Source organism: Musa acuminata, chromosome BXJ3-4 (genome assembly GCF_036884655.1).
Source record: "Musa acuminata AAA Group cultivar baxijiao chromosome BXJ3-4, Cavendish_Baxijiao_AAA, whole genome shotgun sequence".
NCBI lineage: Eukaryota > Viridiplantae > Streptophyta > Magnoliopsida > Zingiberales > Musaceae > Musa > Musa acuminata.
In genome coordinates this window covers 47,118,038-47,138,455 of record NC_088352.1, presented here as the reverse complement: position 1 = coordinate 47,138,455, position 20,418 = coordinate 47,118,038, and the positions used below count along the sequence as shown (strand labels likewise).

The 20,418-nt window shown below is 36.9% G+C and overlaps 1 protein-coding gene across 1 annotated transcript; it reads left to right on the top strand.

Moving 5' to 3' along the window:
• Positions 1-13,934: 13,934 nt before the first annotated feature.
• LOC135635205 (wall-associated receptor kinase 2-like) lies at positions 13,935-18,677 on the top strand. Its single transcript, XM_065146131.1, has 5 exons — positions 13,935-14,005; positions 14,420-15,384; positions 15,771-16,256; positions 16,914-17,069; positions 17,242-18,677. Exons 2-5 carry the CDS (start codon positions 14,433-14,435, stop codon positions 18,465-18,467), a joined length of 2,820 nt encoding a protein of 939 aa, XP_065002203.1. The 5' UTR covers positions 13,935-14,005; positions 14,420-14,432; the 3' UTR covers positions 18,468-18,677.
• The last annotated feature ends 1,741 nt before the right edge of the window (positions 18,678-20,418 follow it).

Genomic DNA, 20,418 nt, shown 5'->3' with positions numbered 1-20,418 from the left:
AGCCGAGAGAGCCGTTTGACACAGAATCTCTTGTAGTCTCAGAGTTGGATTCTTGTTGAGTTTATAAACCACGTATGTTCGACGAAGAGTAGTATGTGAAACACACAAAGTGCGAGAATTGTGGGAGTCGTCGAGTCAGTCAACCAGCTAACCATGGACTTCCGGGTAGATCATCGCACGCTGCGTGTCTGTCAACCAACACAATATGAAAAAAATGATGGACTATACGCGTTTTCTTATAGACTAACTAATCCGTTCCCACAGAAACGATGGAGATAGGACGAGCGAATTGATGGATTAGACGACTCAGAAACTTATATCGTAGACTCTTGTGGAAAAAGGAAAATCAAATACATAAAGACTTTTCGAAGGAAATAAAAAATAATTCACTATTATATTTTCAAGAAAACGAAGGTTTTCAAAACCATGCAATTATAGTTTGCGGAAGATGAATATCGGTAGAATGCCATCGATTCGTATGTTTAATCATGATTTTATGTTGATTAAGAGGATAAGATCGGAGGATAAGGCTTATTACTTGGTGTTTATCTATATATGAACCTCAGGTTACTATCGCATATATTTGATCAACTATCTTTCTGCTTATTATTGGGTTTACCATATTTTGAACTCGTTTTCAACAATTCAACCGCTCATCAGTAATGAATATTTTTGCCATTGGAAATTAATTGAAGTTTGACAATAAAAGTTTCCAAAAAATGAGTATGATTAGTCTTTCTTGTTGTGTGAAACGAGAAGAAGGAAGACGTTGGTTCACTACCTACCTGTCTTTCTTTCTCTTATCCGTTCATCTTCCAAGTCACCAACCATTTAATAACACTATTTCCATCCATAAATACATGAAACAAATTTACATTCATCAAAACAAGAAGATAATCCTTTAATCTTCATGATCAAAGTTAGTATACTCTAGAAGGAGGAGTATACTAACTTTTTCCATCTCTAAAGACAAGTTTTGGTTTGCTCCGATAACGAACAATGTCGGGTGTATTTCGTTGACTGCAATATAATTCTCTTTCCTTTTGTTGAGAAAATAAAAATAAAAATAAAAGTTTGAAATCAAAATCTACCATGACAATCCTTTTATCGAGTCATATATGCATTGTACGACCGTGAGCAAATATTAACCGATTGTCTGATATCTTTGTCTCACCTAGTGTAACTCACAGAGTATAAACCATTTGCACGGCCGAGCTAAATCAGAAATTCGATTACTGGTTGGGAAGAACATATCATGACAAAGTAATCTATTTCTCAATAATAATCCATTGCAATTATTTCTTCAGGAATCGACACATCCGTAGCATCTTTTTTAATGCCCGATGGAACAGCTCTAAGACTAAAAGCTAATAACTTTGAAAGTGTATTGATAGTTTGAAGACACTAATCACTTAAAAGAGGTTTGCAGTAAGGATATAGCAAGAATAAAATACAAATCGAGATTTAGAGTGGTTCGGTCAATCTTGACCTACATCTACCTTCGGCTTCCTTCTTCGACAAAGTCACCGACGTCCACTAGAGGCCTTCCTTCAATAGGCGAAGGCCAATCACCATTTTACACCCTTCTTCTCCTTTTACCAGATTTAGGAGATAATCCTTACAAGCACTCACACTCCTCTCTTACAGAAATATAACACTTAGACTCGAGGAGAGAATTATAAAGAGATAGCAACATCGTTTCTTTGCTTTTAGACTCTCTGTGCTCGTGTTATTTAACCAGAGAAGAGAGGGGTATTTATAAGCTTCAAGTTGATTCAAACTTGAGCCTAAAAACATCTCATCACGGGTTCCCCGGGCACAAGTGGTACCACCGCCTAGTGTTAGTGGTTGACATTGCCCTAGGTGATACCACCACCTAGGTCTAGCGGTACCATCACCTGGGGGCCAATGCTAGGCGGTACCACCGTCTAACATAATTTCGAAGACTGTGTGACTCCTTAGGGCACTGTTTAGGCTTCTTATTAGGCTCAACATAGTTCTTACATGGGCCTAGTTGGCCCGTGATTAGGTTGGCCCAATCCAAGCTCAATTACGTGCTAATTATGATTCCTAAGACATATTCTAAGCTAAACAAAGTCCGTAAGTCTATTCTTTCGGTGAGCTTCCGGCAATCTTCCAGTGAACTTCCGACGATCTCTTGGCAATGTTTCGACGGACTTGGCAAGCTCCTGGACTTCACGATGATCTTCTTGGCAAGTTCCGACAAGGTTCTCTAGCAAGCTCCGAGACTTCTCGGCTAGTTCCTCCAAAACTTCTAACAAACGTTTGGACTTCCGACGAACTCTCGAACTCCCAATGTGATCGCGTCCTTGACTCCGGGACTTCATTTTGCTTGATGTCTTGCTATCGTAGTTAATCCTGCATATGTAAAACAAACTTCGATCTAGACAATTAATACTAAGCATTAATAAAGTTATCCGGCATGTCATTGGTCCCTTGACGCTTCATCCGATTCTTCGGCGCATCGTCCTTTCTTGCGGCCTATTGCTCAATCGGCCAATTGACTCTGCAACTCCGATATCCTTAGCGCAATACCCACTCTTCTTGGTCCGATGCCCAAATCCATGTCCCAAAGCCTTCTGTCGATACGTAGACCGATCCACCAGCCCGACGTCCAATCTTCTGACATATTCCTCCGGCCCAACATGATTTTTCCTGCTTTAATTGTCTCATCCTGATTGAAGCATCCTACATCACTCAAAACGCAGATTAAATCATAAATACTTATCAATTGGTTTCATCATCAAAATACGAGATTCAACAATCTCCAACTTTTTGATGATGACAATCAATTGACGACGGATTTAACCTTAACTCCTAGAGTTTAAACAAACTCCCCCTATCAATATGCCATATTGATAGAAACTCTTGGATTCAAAAATCCAAGCAACATGTCATGATCAAATCATGACATACCAACAACATACTTCTCCCCCTTTGTCATCAACAAAAAGGAGAAGTCAAATTCTCATGTGTTTAAAAATAAATTCAAATCATTGCATGATTAACATAATCTCCGGTTTTATCATCATGCAGTTTTGCTATCATCATAGATATGCAAGGTAATAAGATAATAAGTTCTACAACATCAAGCTAGCAAATTTTACAACATTTTAGAACATACAAGCTAGCAGTTTTGAGATGTTCAAAAAAACAGCTATTGCTTTTTGAAATATGAAAATTTGTCAAGTTTTGCTAGATGTGCAAGTTAGCATTTTTTGCCTCTTGAGATAAGCAAGATAGCACATTTGCTTCTTTTGAAATGGCAACTTTTTGCTTCTCTTTAGATCACAAGCTAGCAATTCTAGTAATTTTTACATCATGAAAGGTAGCAAGTTTTGGTGATGTTCAAGATGTCAAGTTCTTCTCCTTGCAATATGTAAGCTAGTAAATATTTGCTTTCTTTGCAATGTTTGAGCTAGCAATTTTGCTTCCTTTGCAAAGTGTATGTTTCTAAATTTTGCAAAATGAGCTAGCGATATTTCTCCCCCTTTGTTAATATCAAAAAGAAGGGAAGACCCTTTGCATCAATTTCTAAATTATGACAAAGGTAAAATATTAATCCTTTTTTAATATACTTGTGCATCATCCTAGTTTTAAATTAAAACATGCACATTCCAAAACTTTACATATCATCCTTACTCCATGCATGATACTAAAAAATCAATCATCACTATGGGCATATCATACATAATATTCAAGCATTTATGGTACATCATTTTGGCAATATTATCATAGCTTTTCAAATGATGGTATCTAAATGTCAAAATTCATTACATCCTCTCATGCATGATCAGTAACTTTTCATTTGTATTTCATGCATAATTTAATTTCATCACATTCAAAATATCAAGAGAATTTTGGTATGAAAAATTTTGATTCATAGAAAAATATCATGTATTGAATATCGAGAAATCAAGATGATGATATAGACATTCCTATAACAAAAAGATGTCACATAAATAATCACAATTCATGTATAATATCTCTCAATTCTTTATGAATCATAAAAATTATAATTTCAAAAAAAATCATGATTCATTTCGATAAATTTCAATAAGAAGATACAAGAACACAAAGTAGGAGATCTTGATTCATAAATGATTTCAAGTTATAATTTATGAAAAATCAAGATCATGATTTCGATAAAAAATATTAAATTCAAATCATCATAATCATCAAAATCTCAATATTACTTTCAAGAGATTCAAAATGGCATAAATAATTTATTGGTATCTTAATGAAAAATCGATAAGATAGGGAAAAAAAATTTTCAAGAAAAATACTTTCCTCCTTTTGTTTCAACTCATTGATTGATTTCATACATCCTTGTTCTTTTCTTTTATGCCAAATCCATGCATCATTCATTAACGCCGAAAAAGATCTTTCAAAAGATCACAAAATCACAAAAATCATCATGCATAATTTCGAAATATAAATTTATTAAGCATGATCATTATATATTACTTCAAATCAAACATGATTTCATTTAATCAAAATCGAGAAATAATATGAAAATCAACATAATACATATTATTATTTCTTAACCACATATAGCATGATTTCATAAGGCATTTTTAATCAAAATAATTTTTTTTATTAAACATATAATTTTCATTATCATTTTCGAAATTACTATCATGATCATAATTTTTGTATTTTCAATACATTATGCAATTTTTTTTAAAAAAATTTAAATTAAATAAAAAAAGAAAATACATCATGAAAGCATCAGGTAATTTGAAAGTAAACTAAAGGCGTTTTGATTACCTCAATGTCGAAAGCTGTTAAGGCGTAGTTAGCCATCTCGCCTTTCTTGATTCTCTCATCGTCTTCAGAGGAGCTCGATTCATCTCAATTTTTGTTCTTCTTCTTACGTTCAAAACAAGTAGTTCTATTCTTTTTGCTTTTTAATTTTTGTTTCACGAACCTTTTAGATTTCATTTGTAGTTCAAGTTCACCATTACTTGAGCTTATGCTCGAGTGGTCTTCAAATATTCTATGTCCCAAATCCTTTTTGTTCTTTGGAAGGTGAAATTATTCATCATGTTCATCAAGTACATTGTGCACTATTTCATATGTCATCAATGTACCAATAAGTTCTTTAAGTGGAAATTTAAATCTTTTGTTTCTTGTAAAGCTATTACTTTTGAATCCCACTTCTTAGAAAGAGAATGCACAATCTTGTTCACAAGTTCAAAATCTGAAAAACTTCTACGAAGTGCTTTTAAACTATATATGACATCCGTAAAACGGGTGTACATGTCAACAATGGTTTCGCTTGGTTTCATTCAAAAAAGTTCAAAATCATGTATTAAAAAATTTATTTTAGAATCTTTTACACTACTTGTGCCTTCGTGTGTGATTTCGAGAATATACTAAATATCGAATGTCGTTTCGCACAAAGAAACCCAATTAAACTTCATTTAATATAAAACGCAAAATAAGGCATTCATAGCCTTTACATTTAGTGAAAAAGCTTTTTTCTCCTAATCATTCCATTAGTTAATTGGAAGAGAAGACTTTTGAAAATTATTTTTGACTAAATTTCATAAATCTAGATTCAATGAAAGCAAGAAAATTCTCATTCAAGTTTTCCAATAAATGTAGTCCGTCCCATTGAAAAAGGGAGGACAAATGAGAGAGTAACCCTCTTGAAAGCCGAAATGAGCAATTTCTCTTAGGTGTTAAACCAATTGAGAAATAACAAGGCTCTGATACCAATTGTTAGGATCAGGTTCGGCACTAAGAGGGGAGGTGAATTAGTGCAATGGATAAAAACGTCAACTTCGTTAAATCTCTCGTACGTTGAAAACTAATTTCGACGTAAAAGCCGTTTCGTAAAGATAATAACTTTGAAAGTGTATTCATAAAGATAGCTTGAAGGCAGTAAGCACTTAAAGAGGTTTGCAATAAGGAAATAGCAAGAATAAAATGTAAATCGAGATTTAGAGTGGTTCGATCAATCTTGACCTACATCCACTTTCGGCTTCCTTATCCGATGAGGTCACCGACATCCACTAGAGGCCTTCCTTCAATAGGCGAGGGTTAATCACCTTTTTACACCCCTCTTCTCCTTTTATCGGGTTTAGGAGATAACCCTTACAAGCACTCACACTCCTCTCTTATAGAAATCTAACACTTAGAGTAGAGGAGAGAATTCTAAAGAGATAGTAGCAGCATTTTTTTGCTTTTAGATTCTCCGTGCTTGTGTTCTTGAACCAAGGATGAGAGGAGTATTTATAGGCTTCAAGTTGATTTAAACTTGGAGACTAAAAATATCTCATCTCGGGTTCCCCGGGCACGGGTGGTACCACCGCCTACGTTGGGTGGTACCATCTCTTGGGGGGCATTGCTGGGTGGTACCACCGCCCAAACTGGCGATACCACGGCCTGGCACCCTACCAGGGATGGGACAACCACCCAGACTTATGGTACCACTGCCTGACACAGTCTCGAAGACTGTGCCACGATGGTGAGACTCCTTGGGGCACTGTTTGGGCTTCTTATTTGGCCCAACATAGTTCTTACATAGGCCTAGCTGGCCCTAATTAGGTTGGCTCAATCCAAGTCAAATTACGTGCTAACTATGATTCCTATGATATATTCTAAGCTAAACAAAGTCCGTAAGTCTATTTTTCCGATGATCTTCCGGCGAACTTCCGACGATCTCTCGGTAATGTTCCGGAGGACTCCCGACAAGCTCCTGGACTTCATGATGATCTTCTTGGCAAGTTCCAACGAGCTTCACTAGCAAGCTCCGAGACTTCTTGGCTGGTTCCTCCATAACTTTCGACGAACGTCCGGACTTTGGACGAATTCTCGAACTCCCAACGTGATCGCGTCCTTGACTTCGAGACTTCATTTTGCTTCATGCCTGGCTATCGTAGTTAATCCTGCACATGTAAAATAAACTTCAATCTAGACAATTAATACTAATCATTAATCAAGTTGTATGGCATGTCATTGGTCCCTCGACGCTTCGTCCGATTCTTTGGCGCATCGTCTTCTCTTGCGCCCTATTGCCCAATCGGCCAGTTGACTTCGTAACTCCGATATCCTTGGCGCAATACTCGCTCTTCTTGACCCGATGCCCGAATCCACGTCTTGAAGCCTTTTGTCAATACGTCCACCGATCCACTGATCCGACGTCCAATCTTCTGACATGTTCCTTCGACCCAACATAATTTTTTCTATTTTAATTGTCTCATCCTGATCGAAGCATCCTACTATTGAATCTCGTATTTTGATGATGAAACCACTTGTTATGTGTTTATAATTTAAACTGCATTTTGAGTGATGCAGGTCTACTCGATCAGGATTAGACAGTTAACGCGGGAGGAATTGACGTTGCGCCGGAGGAGATCACGTCAGGATATTGGACGGCAGAAGGCTTCGGACGTTGGGCATCGGGCCAAGGAGAGCGAAATTGTGCCAAAGTTATCGGGGTTACGGAGGTCAACCATCGATTGGGCAACAAGCCGCAAGAGAGGAGGATGCGCTGAAGAATCGGATGAAGTACTAACCAATAACGTGCCGGGCAACAGAATGTCAATTCGCGTTGTAATAATTATCTAGATTGGAGTAGAGTTTTGGCTTATGTGTGCAGGATTAACTACGATAATGATGAAGACATAAAGCGAAACAAAGTGTCGGAGTCAAGCGCAAAGGATTTGTTGCGAGTTTGAGAGTTCGACGGAAGTCCGAAGGTTCGTCGGGAATGCTGCCGGAACTAGCCGAGAATGAGTAGGGAGCTTGCCGAAGGGTTTTTCGGAAGCTCGCCAGAAGGTTCGTTGGAAGTTCGCGGAGCTCGCCGAGAAAGATCGGAGCTTGCCGAAGAAGCTCGTTGGAACTCGCCAAGATCAAATCGTGAAGTCTAGGAGCTTGCTGGGAGTCCGCAGAATGGTTTCCTAAAGTTTATCGGAAGATCGTCGGAAGTTCGTCGGAAGCTCGCCGGAAGAAGTCTTGACTTACGAACTTTGTAATAGCTTAGAAAATATCTTTAAATTCGTAGTTAGCATGTTAATTCGGGTTAGGATTAGGTGTTAATCCTATAACCCAAGTAGGGGCCAATCGGGCCCGAGTTCGGACTGGTTTGGGCCAAGTTTGGAGCCCAACCAGTGAGCTGAATTGGCCTAGGCGGTGGCACCGCTTGGCTGGGCGGTGGCATCGCTCGTCCACTGTCAGTGTCTGACACTAATAGGCGGTGGCACCGCCAGCATCGGGAACCCAAAGAGAATTCAAATTTTGGAGCCCAAATTTGAATCCTCTTGAGGCCTATAAATACCCCTCAAATCTCAACTGAGATAACAACTTTTTGAGAAGCAATTGATTGAGAGAAAAGTCTTAGAAAAGTCTTTGCTAGTCTTGTTTTCAATGTGCTAGTGTTCACCTCCTTCTTTCTTGTTGAAATTCTGTAAGAGAGTGAACCGCTTGTAAAAGTTGTAAGAGGGGTATTTACCCTTTCCTTTAAGTGATTTGCTAGTGGAAGGTGGGAGCCTCATCGAAGAGGGGCCTCGCAAGTGGATGTAGGTCATTTGACCGAACCACTGTAAAATCGACGTAATCTCTAGTTTGCAGTTACTTATTGTCATTTATATTACTGCAAATCATTTGCACTTTAATGCTATACTACTTTGTCTCTGTCTTACTTATCTCTTCAAGTTAAAACGCAATCGAAACGGTTTTAAATGAAAACGTTGCTTTTATCGTACGAAGTTTCCGAAAAGTGTTTAAATCGTGAAAAGTTTATCGCACTTCACCGCTGCACTAATTCACCCCCCCCCCCCCTCTTAGTGCCGCTCCGATCCTAACAATTGGTATCAGAGCCACGTTTATCTACTTTGGTTTAACATCCAAATAGAAATGGCTCTTTACGGCTTTCAAGAGGGTCACTCTCTCATTTGTCCTCCCTTTTTCAATGGGACGAACTACACTTATTGGAAAACTCGAATGAGAGTTTTCTTACTTTCTTTGGATTTGAATTTATGGCACATAGTCGAAAATGGATTTGAAATGTCTTCTCTTCCGATGAACCATTGGAATGATTTGGAGAAGAAGATGTTTTCTTTAAACGCAAAGGCTATGAATGCCTTATTTTGCTCTTTGGACAAAAATGAGTTCAATCGGGTAGGTTTGTGCGAAACAGCTTTCGACATATGACACATTCTTGAAATCACACACGAAGGCACTTCTAGAGTTAAAGATTCGAAAATCAACATTTTAATATATGATTTCGAGTTTTTTCGAATGAAGCCGAGCGAAACCATTGTTGACATGTACACCCGTTTTACGAATGTCGTCAATGGTTTACAAGCTCTTGGCAAATGTTTCTCAAATTTTGAACTTGTTAGTAAAGTTTTACGATCACTTTCTAAAGCTTGGGAATCAAAAGTAACGGCAATATAAGAAACAAAAGATTTAAATATTTTTCCACTTGAAGAACTTATCGGCTCATTGATGACATATGAAATGGTGCGCAATGCACATGATGAACACAATGAACACTTGAACCACCTTCCAAAGAATATGAAGGATTTGGAACTCCGGACAAATGAATACCACTTGAGCGATGACTCAAGTGATGAGGACAATGATGAACTTGAACTTCGAACACTAACTCTTAATAAGTTCATTAAATAAAAATCTAAAATAAACAATGAACTTGAACGGAGGAAGAGGCCAAAGAAAAGGAAGGCACCCAAGGATAAATCAAGAGCTTCTAAAAATGAAACGGCGAATTGGGCTTTGACGGGCTTCGACTACAAGGTAAGTAACTCAACTCTCTTGAATTATTTTGAAATTACTTGAAGTTTTTCATGAGTGCTTAATTTAGATAGTAGGAATAGGAAATAAAATATTACTTTTAAAAAAAAATATATTATGTTTTTTTTTTTTAGTATCTTTGAAAAATTAAAAATTTGATCATGAAAAGTATATTGCTAAGGTTTCATGCATGTTATGTTTTGAAATGTTGAATGATGTATGCAACATTAAGGATGATAATTATATAATATGTGATAATGCTTAGGATTAATCCATACATGTGTATCTTGATGATTTTATGTCATGCATAATGATCATGCTTAATAAATTTCGAAATTATGCATGATGAATCTTGTGATTTATGGATTATTGATTTTTACCATAATGAAAGTGCCTTATTAATTTTTATTGTAACAAATCTTACACTTTCAGTTTTAAACATGATATATGTTTTTATTTGGCATAAATAAAAACATATGTTTTTAAACATAAATCATATGTTTTGAAACAACCGAAAAGAGGAAAACATTCTTGAAAATTATTTTGCTCAATCTTATTGATTTTGATGAATCCATTTGCATTATCTTTATGAATCTCTTGGATTTTAATAATGATTTTGATGATTTAAATTTGAATAAATTTTTATTGAAATCATGATCTTGATCTCTTGAAATTTATAACATGAAATCTTTTATGAATCAAGATTTCTTACTCTTTATTCTCTTACATTTTGAGAAAATTTTCAATATGAATCATAAGTGTTCTTATGCATGAATTGAAATCTTTTTCTCCTACGTTTCCTTTTGTGATTTACTAAAGAGAATATCCTTTTTGAAAATTCTTAACTTAAAATTTTATTTAAAAATCTCTTATTATTTGATCTCCTAAGATTTTCCTTTGATTATTTATGAGGAGGCTTTTCAAAAAGAAATCATGTCCTTTCACATTCACATATTCTAATATTTTATGATATGATTTTTATGTAATTCCTTGTATTCATGAAATGTTTATCTCATCACCCAATTATTTTTCTCCTTGATATTCCTTATGTGATGATATGAATACATGAAATATTCATTAATTTGTTTTGATGAAAAGTTATGATCATGAATGGTAGGTTGAAATTTGACAAGTTAATACCATCATGATTTGAAACATTTATGATTTGAAATTATGCATGCAATTACTTTTTATTGTGATGATATATGCATATAATGTGTATCATGAATGCTCAAAATGATGAATGCTTGGTATCATGATCAAAATATTGATAAATGCTATGATTTATTTGCAAAATGATGTATCATGTATGATATGCTCATAATGTTGATTGATTTATTCAATATCGTGTATGAATGAAATATAAGGTTTTTCAAATAGTGCATGTTTTAATTTGAAAATATAATGATGCACAAATAATATTGATACTTACCTTTGTCATAATTGATGTAAAGAGTCTTCCATTCTTTTTTACAATGACTAAGGGGGAGATAGCCAGTTTGCACAATTCAAGAAGAAAGCAAAAATTGTACTTCTCAAAAGAGAAGAAATTGCTATCTTGAACATCACCAAGAATTGCTAGCTTGAAACATCAAGAAAATACAAAAATGTGCTATCGTGCTTATCTCAAGAAAAGCAAATATGCCAACTTGCATATATTTGAATTTGCTAGCTTATAAAACTTGCATATTTCAAAAAGCAAGAGGTACTTTCTTGAACATCTCTAAATTGCTAGCTTGCAAGTTCTAAAATGTTGTAAAATTACTAGATTGCATGATGAAAAAAATTTAACATTATGTTTTTCATGCAATGAGTTGAACCCATATAACAAACACTTGATTGTGGTACTTCTCCTTTTTGTTGATGACAAAGGGGGAGAAGTATGTTGATGACATGACATGTGATGCATAAGTTTTATGCATATGTTCATGATGATGTGTTGCAAGTATTCATGATGAATATTGCAATGACTTGAATTTTGTTTAAATTCAAGGTTCTATCAATATGGCATATTGATAGGGGGAGTTTGTTTAAACTCCGGGAGTTAAGGTTAACTCAGTCATTAAGTGGTTGTCATCATCAAAAAGGGAGAGATTGTTGAATTTCGTATTTTGATAATGAAACCACTTGATATGAGTTTATAATTTAAACTGCATTTTGAGTGATGCAGGTCTACTCGATCAGGATTAGACAGTTAACGCAGGAGGAATTGACGTTGCGCCGGAGGAGATCACGTCAGGATATTGGACGACAGAAGGCTTCGGACGTCGGGCATCGGGCCAAGGAGAGCGGAATTATGCCAAGGATATCGGGGTTGCGGAGGTCAACCATCGATTGGGCAACAAGCCGCAAGAGAGGACGATGCGCTGAAAAATCGGACGAAGCGCTAACCAATAACGTGCCGGGCAACAGAATGTCAATTCGCGTTGTAATAATTGTCTAGATCGGAGTAGAGTTTTGGCTTATGTGTGCAGGATTAACTACGATAATGATGAAGACATAAAGCGAAACAAAGTGTCGGAGTCAAGCGCAAAGGATTTGTTGCGAGTTCGAGAGTTCGACCGAAGTCCGAAGGTTCATCGGGAATGCTGCCGGAACTAGCCGAGAATGAGTAGGGAGCTTGCCAAAGGGTTTTTCGAAAGCTCGCCAGAAGGTTCGTTGGAAGTTCGCGGAGCTCGCCGAGAAAGATCGGAGCTTGCCGAAGAAACTCGTTGGAACTCGCCAAGATCAAATCGTGAAGTCTAGGAGCTTACCGGGAGTCCGCAGAATGGTTTTCGAGAGTTTATCGGAAGACCGTCGGAAGTTCGTCGGAAGCTCGCCGGAAGAAGTCTTGACTTACGAACTTTGTAATAGCTTAGAAAATATCTTTAAATTCGTAGTTAGCACGTTAATTAGGGTTAGGATTAGGTGTTAATCCTATAACCCAAGTAGGGGCCAATTGGGCCCGAGTTCGGACTGGTTTGGGCCAAGTTTGGAGCCCAACTAGTGAGCTGACTGGGCGGTGGCACTGCTTGGCTGGGCGGTGGCACCGCCCGTCCACTGTCAGTGTTTGACACTGACATGCGGCGGCACCGCCACTGACAGGTGGTGGCACCGCCAGCATCAGGAACCCAAAGAGAATTCAAATTTTGGAGCCCAAATTTGAATCCTCTTGAGGCCTATAAATACCCCTCAAATCTCAGCTGAGATAACAAGAAGCAATTGATTGAGAGAAAAGTCTTAGAAGAGTCTTTGCTAGTCTTGTTTTCAATGTGCTAGTGTTCACCTCCTTCTTTCTTGCTAAAAATCTGTAAGAGAGTGAACCGCTTGTAAAAGTTGTAAGAGGGGTATTTACCCTTCCCTTTCAAGTGATTTGCTAGTGGAAGGTGGGAGCCTCATCGAAGAGGGGCCTCGCAAGTGGATGTAGGTCATTTGACCGAACCACTGTAAAATCGGCGTAATTTCTGGTTTGCAGTTACTTATTGTCATTTATATTAATGCAAACCATTTGCACTTTAATGCTATACTGCTTTGTCTCCGTCTTACTTATCTCTTCAAGTTAAAACGCAATCGAAACGGTTTTAAACGAAAACGTTGCTTTTATCGTACGAAGTTTCCGAAAAGTGTTTAAATCGTGAAAAGTTTATCGCACTTCACCGCTGCACTAATTCACCCCCCCTCTTAGTGCCGCTCCGATCCTAACACCTGCGTCATTCAAAACATAGATTAAAACATAAATACTTATCAATTGATTTCGTCATCAAAATACGAGATTCAACTTGTTTTAATGCATATTCTAAAACTAATTATGTTAAAGCGATTGACGCGTAAAACGATGGTTGCATTCAGTTTATGGTAATCCGAGTTAAAAGTTTGTCAAAGGGTTCGTGCCAATGCTATGATATTATATCTTACTGTATTAACACCGATTTGACAGCATAGAGAAAAGTATAGCATCATCATCCAGCCGGCCTGATGGATCATCAAGCCGGCCTGACGAGTTCAGAGTTCAAATAATACATTACCACTCCAAGCTAAAAGTCTTTAGTCTTCGTCAACGTGATTGACTGTAGAGAAGTATAGCTCCAGTTTTCCATCGGAATAGGTTGCCTATATCTGCAACCTATTTCTCTCTACAATTTGGCAAGTTCGTCCCTCTAGGAGTAGGCATCAGTGACCGTCTTCTTCTGATCTCTCTGCTGCTCAAGCCTCAGGAGCTCCTTCCCTCGATAACGTCAGTGTAAGCGTCTTGCTCTTTCTATTTATACGAACGAAGAATAATAAAAAGATCCAAATAATTCGACTTAAACTATATGAATGATTTTTCTCTGTTGTTTTCTCATCTCTAATCGTATCTCATGAAATTGCTCATTCTGGCACAATCTAAAAAATAATAATTTATATATGTGACATAAAAAGATGGATCGATAGTCTCGTATGACTAATAACTGAAAACTCAAAATTTTATATTGAATTGGTATTTGACCTTATATATATATATATATATATATATATATATATATATATATATATATATATATATGTTAACATTGATGAGATTGATTTAAGGTCGTCATTATTAGTTTTCTAACCGTTTGCAAGAACGTTTTACTCGTGTCTGGATTGCCAACTAATGCAAGTCGGTATGTGGCAGGTGGAAGAGGAAAATGGTCGGATTAGGAGAGGGAAGAGGAGGGATGTGGTTGGTCAAGATTTTACTCTTTCTTCTGGCATCCACATTAATGGGTTCAATAAGAACAGAAAGCAGATCAACAAACACAACTTTTCTCTGCCCAAAAAATTGTGGGAATATCAGCTTCGAGTATCCTTTCGGCTTCGGCGATGGTTGTTCTCGGCCGGGCTTTAATCTTACCTGCAGAAACCATTCCACCAGCGCTCCCAGGCTTTTCCTGGGTGATGGCACCATCGAGGTAACGAGAATTGACATGAAGAAGGGGTTTGTCTATATCAAACCACCAACTGTCGTCATGGGTGTCGACGATGAGTTTAAACGCGCCTCACTGATTGACCTGGAGAATTGGCCTTACTCTTTTGAGTTAATGGAACAGACGGCACGTAATTCTTATCAAGGATTGACATCTACCGAAGTTTACGTTCTGGGTTGTAGCGCTATGGCCAAGCTGGTGGATCTTACCACCAATAAAACCATTAGCACTTGTCTTAGTATCTGCGCGGTCAATGATTCGAGTCTAAAGTCAGAGTGGTCCGACATTAACAATAGATATTGCACAATGAATCTATGGTCTAAGAATTCGGCTGCCTTAGAGATTCAGCTAACTCGAATCGACCAAACCGAGTTACACTTGGTGAATACCACCAGAATAAAGGTTATGATGTTTGATGATGAAAATGATTCCGATCTCGAAGGAGTATTAAACGGAAGTAGAACGAATGTGGAGGCCACCCTGGTATGGTACATGAATGATCATCTTTCATGTGAAGAGGCCATGAATACGGATACATACGCTTGCATCAGTCAAAATAGTCTTTGTCATAATATCTTTCCTGATACGGCCTACCTTAATAAGAGCATTGGATATTTATGTCGTTGTTCCGCAAGTTATCAAGGCAATCCCTATGTACCTAGTGGCTGTCAAGGTAATTTTCCTCCTCTTTCTCTCTTTAAATGAGTTCGAATAAGTATAATTAACTGGATCAAAGTGATGTAGAGTCGTGCTTCTCTGTTATGTTTAAGTTCCTGCTGATTTCTAGAAACTCAAGCAGTAACGAAGATGCCTAATTGTGCAAGAATCCAACTAGCGTAATACTGTTATTATTTATAGAAAATCACCACTTGGATCCAAAAAGATTGAATTGAAATCATGAGGCATACTCTTTAATTAGGTAACCATAAATTCTTTAGGCAATGACCGAATATATTTGCATGTCTCAAATATAATTGATGTATATTTTGACTCTGGAACAAAAACATATTATTCTTATGCCGAATTGTGCTGCTGACCGCTTTGAGATCATATCAACAGATGAATCTTTGACACCTGCTGTTGCTACTGCTGCTGCTGCAAACGGCTGTGTTACTAAATGCGGGAGTATTGACGTCTTGTTTCCATTTGGACTGGAGAAGGGCTGTTATAGGGACGACTCATTTGCTCTGACATGCAATACTACATCCAATCCTCCCACCCTCCTTTTAGATTACCTTTACATAGTGAATAATATATCGTTGGGGGAAGGCCAATTGGAACTCGAGGAAAAAGGCAGTTTCAGCTACATTGGCAATAGCACCAGACCTTTCGTCTTTTTTAAAGGTCAGACCATCGTTAGTTGGGTGATCGAGTTGCAGCTTTGCGAGGATGCTAAGAAGAACACGACCACCTTCGCATGTGTCGACGCTCACAGCTCATGTATCGACACAACAATTACTAACGACGATGGCAAGTTTGTGGGATACCGTTGCAAATGCTGGCAAGGTTACCAAGGAAATCCTTACATGCCTAATGGATGCACAGGTGCTTCACTCTTTTCTCAAACTTCCATCTTGACACTCTGTTACTCCACTATCTGATATGACGTTTCTAAGCCAACACAATATATTTGAGATAAATCATAACATTATAGGCTCAATGAATGTTTCTTTGCAGTATGTGATCTATCATATCTATTGATAGTAGATGGATTAGTACTATTCCCCAACAGGGTTAATGACAAGAATCATCACGAAACACTGTAGAAAAATTATAACATTATGATCATTTTAACGATTATATAATTATAACTTACCTACACAACAAATACTATGTTTTTTTTATATAACTTAAAGTTAAAAATACATGAACATGCCTTTTCTGAGAGGAAAAATTGAGCGACAAATATGATCAAACAGCAGCACACAGCAGAATAAGCCACACAGAAAATTGTACTATAATATTTTAAAAAAATAAATTATGTTAGCTAAACTGCAGAGTTACAAAGAGAGCTTTGTGTCATAAAATTAGTAAATAAGAACAAACAGATAATTATGGTCAATAGGAGCAGATATGGGGTTAGCTACTGAACACAGAATCAAATCAAATACTTGTTTGTTGTCATTCTTTACTATCAATTTTTTGTTTATTGTAATTTGATGAGCAAATTATAATTCCTTTTGTCTCTAATGACTTGTCTAGATATCAATGAGTGCAACTCAACCGAGAAACGTCTTTGTTATGGGATTTGCACTAATACGGATGGCGGATATACTTGTACTTGTGCACCGGGCACATATGGTGATCCTAAACTTGCACCCTGCATTCCCAACAACAAAAAGCAGACTCTTCTGTTAGGTAAGGCATTATGACTAATTTACTTATAAAGATGCAAAAGGTGCATAATCGAATAATGGAAATCAAAAGGAAGACATTGAGGTCATTGACAATCCTTTATCCATATATATCGTAGAAAATAAAATTAAAGGAGTGTTTTTATGGAGCTAAATTTATGATTGATGTTGTGCAGGTGTCATCATTGGTGCAAGCACCGGCATAGGCCTATTACTCTTATGTTCGAGTCTCCTTATCCTGAGAAGGAAATGGGAAAAAAGAAAACAAAAGAAAACTAGAGAAAAATACTTCCATCAGAATCATGGTTTACTGCTACAACAGTTAATCTCGTCTAGTGAAGATATTAGTGAGAGAACAAAGATATTTTCTCTGGAAGAGATGGAGAAGGCAACTAATAATTTTGATGAGACTCGAGTGCTCGGCCGCGGCGGACATGGAACGGTTTACAAAGGAATTTTGTCAGATCAACGTGTAGTCGCCGTCAAAAAATCTAAATATGTGAAACAAAGTGAGATAGACCAGTTCATCAATGAGGTTGCAGTTCTTTCTCAGATTAATCACAGGAATATTGTTAAGCTTTTCGGGTGTTGCTTGGAAACTGAAGTTCCCTTATTGATCTATGAGTTTATCTCGAATGGGACTCTCTTAGATCATCTCCATATTCCAGATGGTAACTCTATATTATCATGGGATGATCGCCTGAGGATTGCTGTTGAGGCTGCCGGAGCACTCGCTTATTTACACTCGGCTGCTTCAATTTCCATATTTCATAGAGATGTCAAATCATCAAATGTTCTCTTAGATGATCATTTAACCGTAAAAATATCAGATTTTGGATCTTCAAGACTTATTCCACTCGACCAAACTCATTTGATCACTGGTGTACAAGGCACCTTTGGATACCTTGACCCGGAGTACTATCAGACCAGTCAGTTGACAGAGAAGAGCGATGTTTATAGCTTCGGAGTCATTCTTCTAGAACTTTTAACAGGTAAAAAGCCAATTTTCTCCACCGAATATGAACTCAGACTGAATCTATCGATGCATTTTCTTCAAACGGTGAGAGCGAATCGCCCCTTTGATCTTATAGATGATCTTGTTATGAAAGAAGCGACCGAAGAAGAGCTCATCGACATGATTGGATTGGTAGAAATGTGTTTAAGATTGAAAGGGGTTAAACGGCCAACGATGAAAGAGGTGGAGTATAAATTACAGAACTTGAGAAGGATCAGACTGAAAAAAACAGGACATTGTTTGGTTAAAGGTGACGAAGAAACCGAGCATCTGCAGAGAGACTCACCTTATGGCTTCTCTGAAGTCGTCGACCAAGCAAATCAAGGTACATCCAGGAATTATACCTTAGAGAAAGAATTTATGTGGTCGCATCATTACCCACGGTGAGTTTGTATTCGACGTCCAAATCTTTATTGGCTGCTTGAATGATACTGAATAAGCTTCCTTCTGCTTGAGGATCGTATGTAATGGTTATATGGGTACTGTTATGTTTCAAACTTGTTGCTAAAACAGTTTCTGACTCTACTTATATTGTAATGTTGAGAGAACTACCCTTTTATATGATCAAATCACGTGTATACAACACGTTTCTTCTCTTGTTTTATGACCATCGTCGGTCCATGTTTTATGGTGATGTTTCTCAAATCATTTGTATAGGACTGGTTTGTGTTATCACTTAGGTTCATCGTGTTTGAATTTACATCTTCTTGGATTAGTTGATGGCATGAGGTCATTCATCGGTCCGATCCATGACAAAGAGCCCTTACTATATATATATATATATATATATATATATATATATATATATATATATATATATATATATATATGTAAGGATCATTGTTGTTGACCCCACTCGCATCATTGCTTCTTGTGAAGTTTAATATAGACTCCTCGTTGTAGATGACTTCCCCACTCACATCATTTTCATTGACTTGCCAAAAACACAGTCATCTATAAACTAAGTTAAAAACAATATGTGATCGCTACGCACTTTCCTATAGATTGATTGTTCCATTGTTACATAATTAGGCAAGATAAGATGAGCAATTAGTCTCATTCTAATTCACTTTTAGATCACTAATGGACTCGGAATATCTTAATTATAATTAAAGATATCTTTGCCCTTTCGAATTAGTTTTTTTTTTTCTTTTGCTGATATGATTCAATAAAAGAGGCAACCTTGTAATTATTTGATTAGCAATATCTTTTGGTTTCACAAAAAAAAAAAGGTAAATTCTTAAAAAAAATTAGTTTTAAAAAATTCTCAGTGCGGTCCTATTATTTCGTATGATGATTTTGTCCCTTCATCACATTGGCTATCACCTCTACTTCTAACCACCTTTTATACCACCACCAACAATGATCATGATCGCCTTAGTCATGTGCAAAGAAGAGATTAAGATTTGCCATTGCCTTCACCCCTAGCCACCTCTATCATTACCTCAGTGAAGGGACTTATAGATGAGGGTGAGAGCTTCACCCACCCTCACCATGGCGAGACAAGGACGATTAAGACAAGAGCATGTGGAATGTTCCTTTGCTCATCATCACATTAGGGAGGGTGAGGACAATGAGAGCAATAATGACAATAGAAGAAGAGGAGAGGGGAGGTGACAAGGGCAATATCATCATTAAAAAAAATATATTTTATAAATTTTTTTTAAAAAGAGTTCTAACAGAAATTTTTTTAAAAAAAGAGTTCTAACAGAGAATTTTTATTTAAAAAAGAGCTTTTATGAGAATTTTCCCAAATAAAAATGACTATTCTATTCGAAAATTCCTCTCGGACGTTTTCATTCTCCGACCTACTTTGATAAATTTGATAGGTATTGAAAAGACTAAGAATTCAATAGATGATCCTATAAAAGTTACGACGAGAACGTATTATCTGATATTCAAGTTATTGAAGACTTGAGATAGTTTGAAAAAATCTTAAAATTAAAATATTCTCAAATCTAGATAAGAACATACTTGAGGGGGGTTTTTGTAATGTTCCAAAGTGATCATTAGGTCAGAATTACATCGGGTTGATGAGAATATTAACGATATTTTCTTAAGACCGTAATAGAATCAACGATAAGATGTTTAACTTAAGTTGTTGAACTTGACTATTTGCATGGATAGAGACGGAAGGACATCAACCTGCAATCCATTTCTCTCTCTCTCTCTCTCTCTCTCTCTCTCTCTCTCTCTCTCTCTCTCTCTCTCTCTCTCTCTCTTTATGGTATTCTATTAATAAGATGTGTTCTTTATTTAATATTTTTTATGAAAAACTTTTGCCGTTTGGAATAAGATAACGTGATGCTGATGGACCATACTAATCACGGCCATCCAA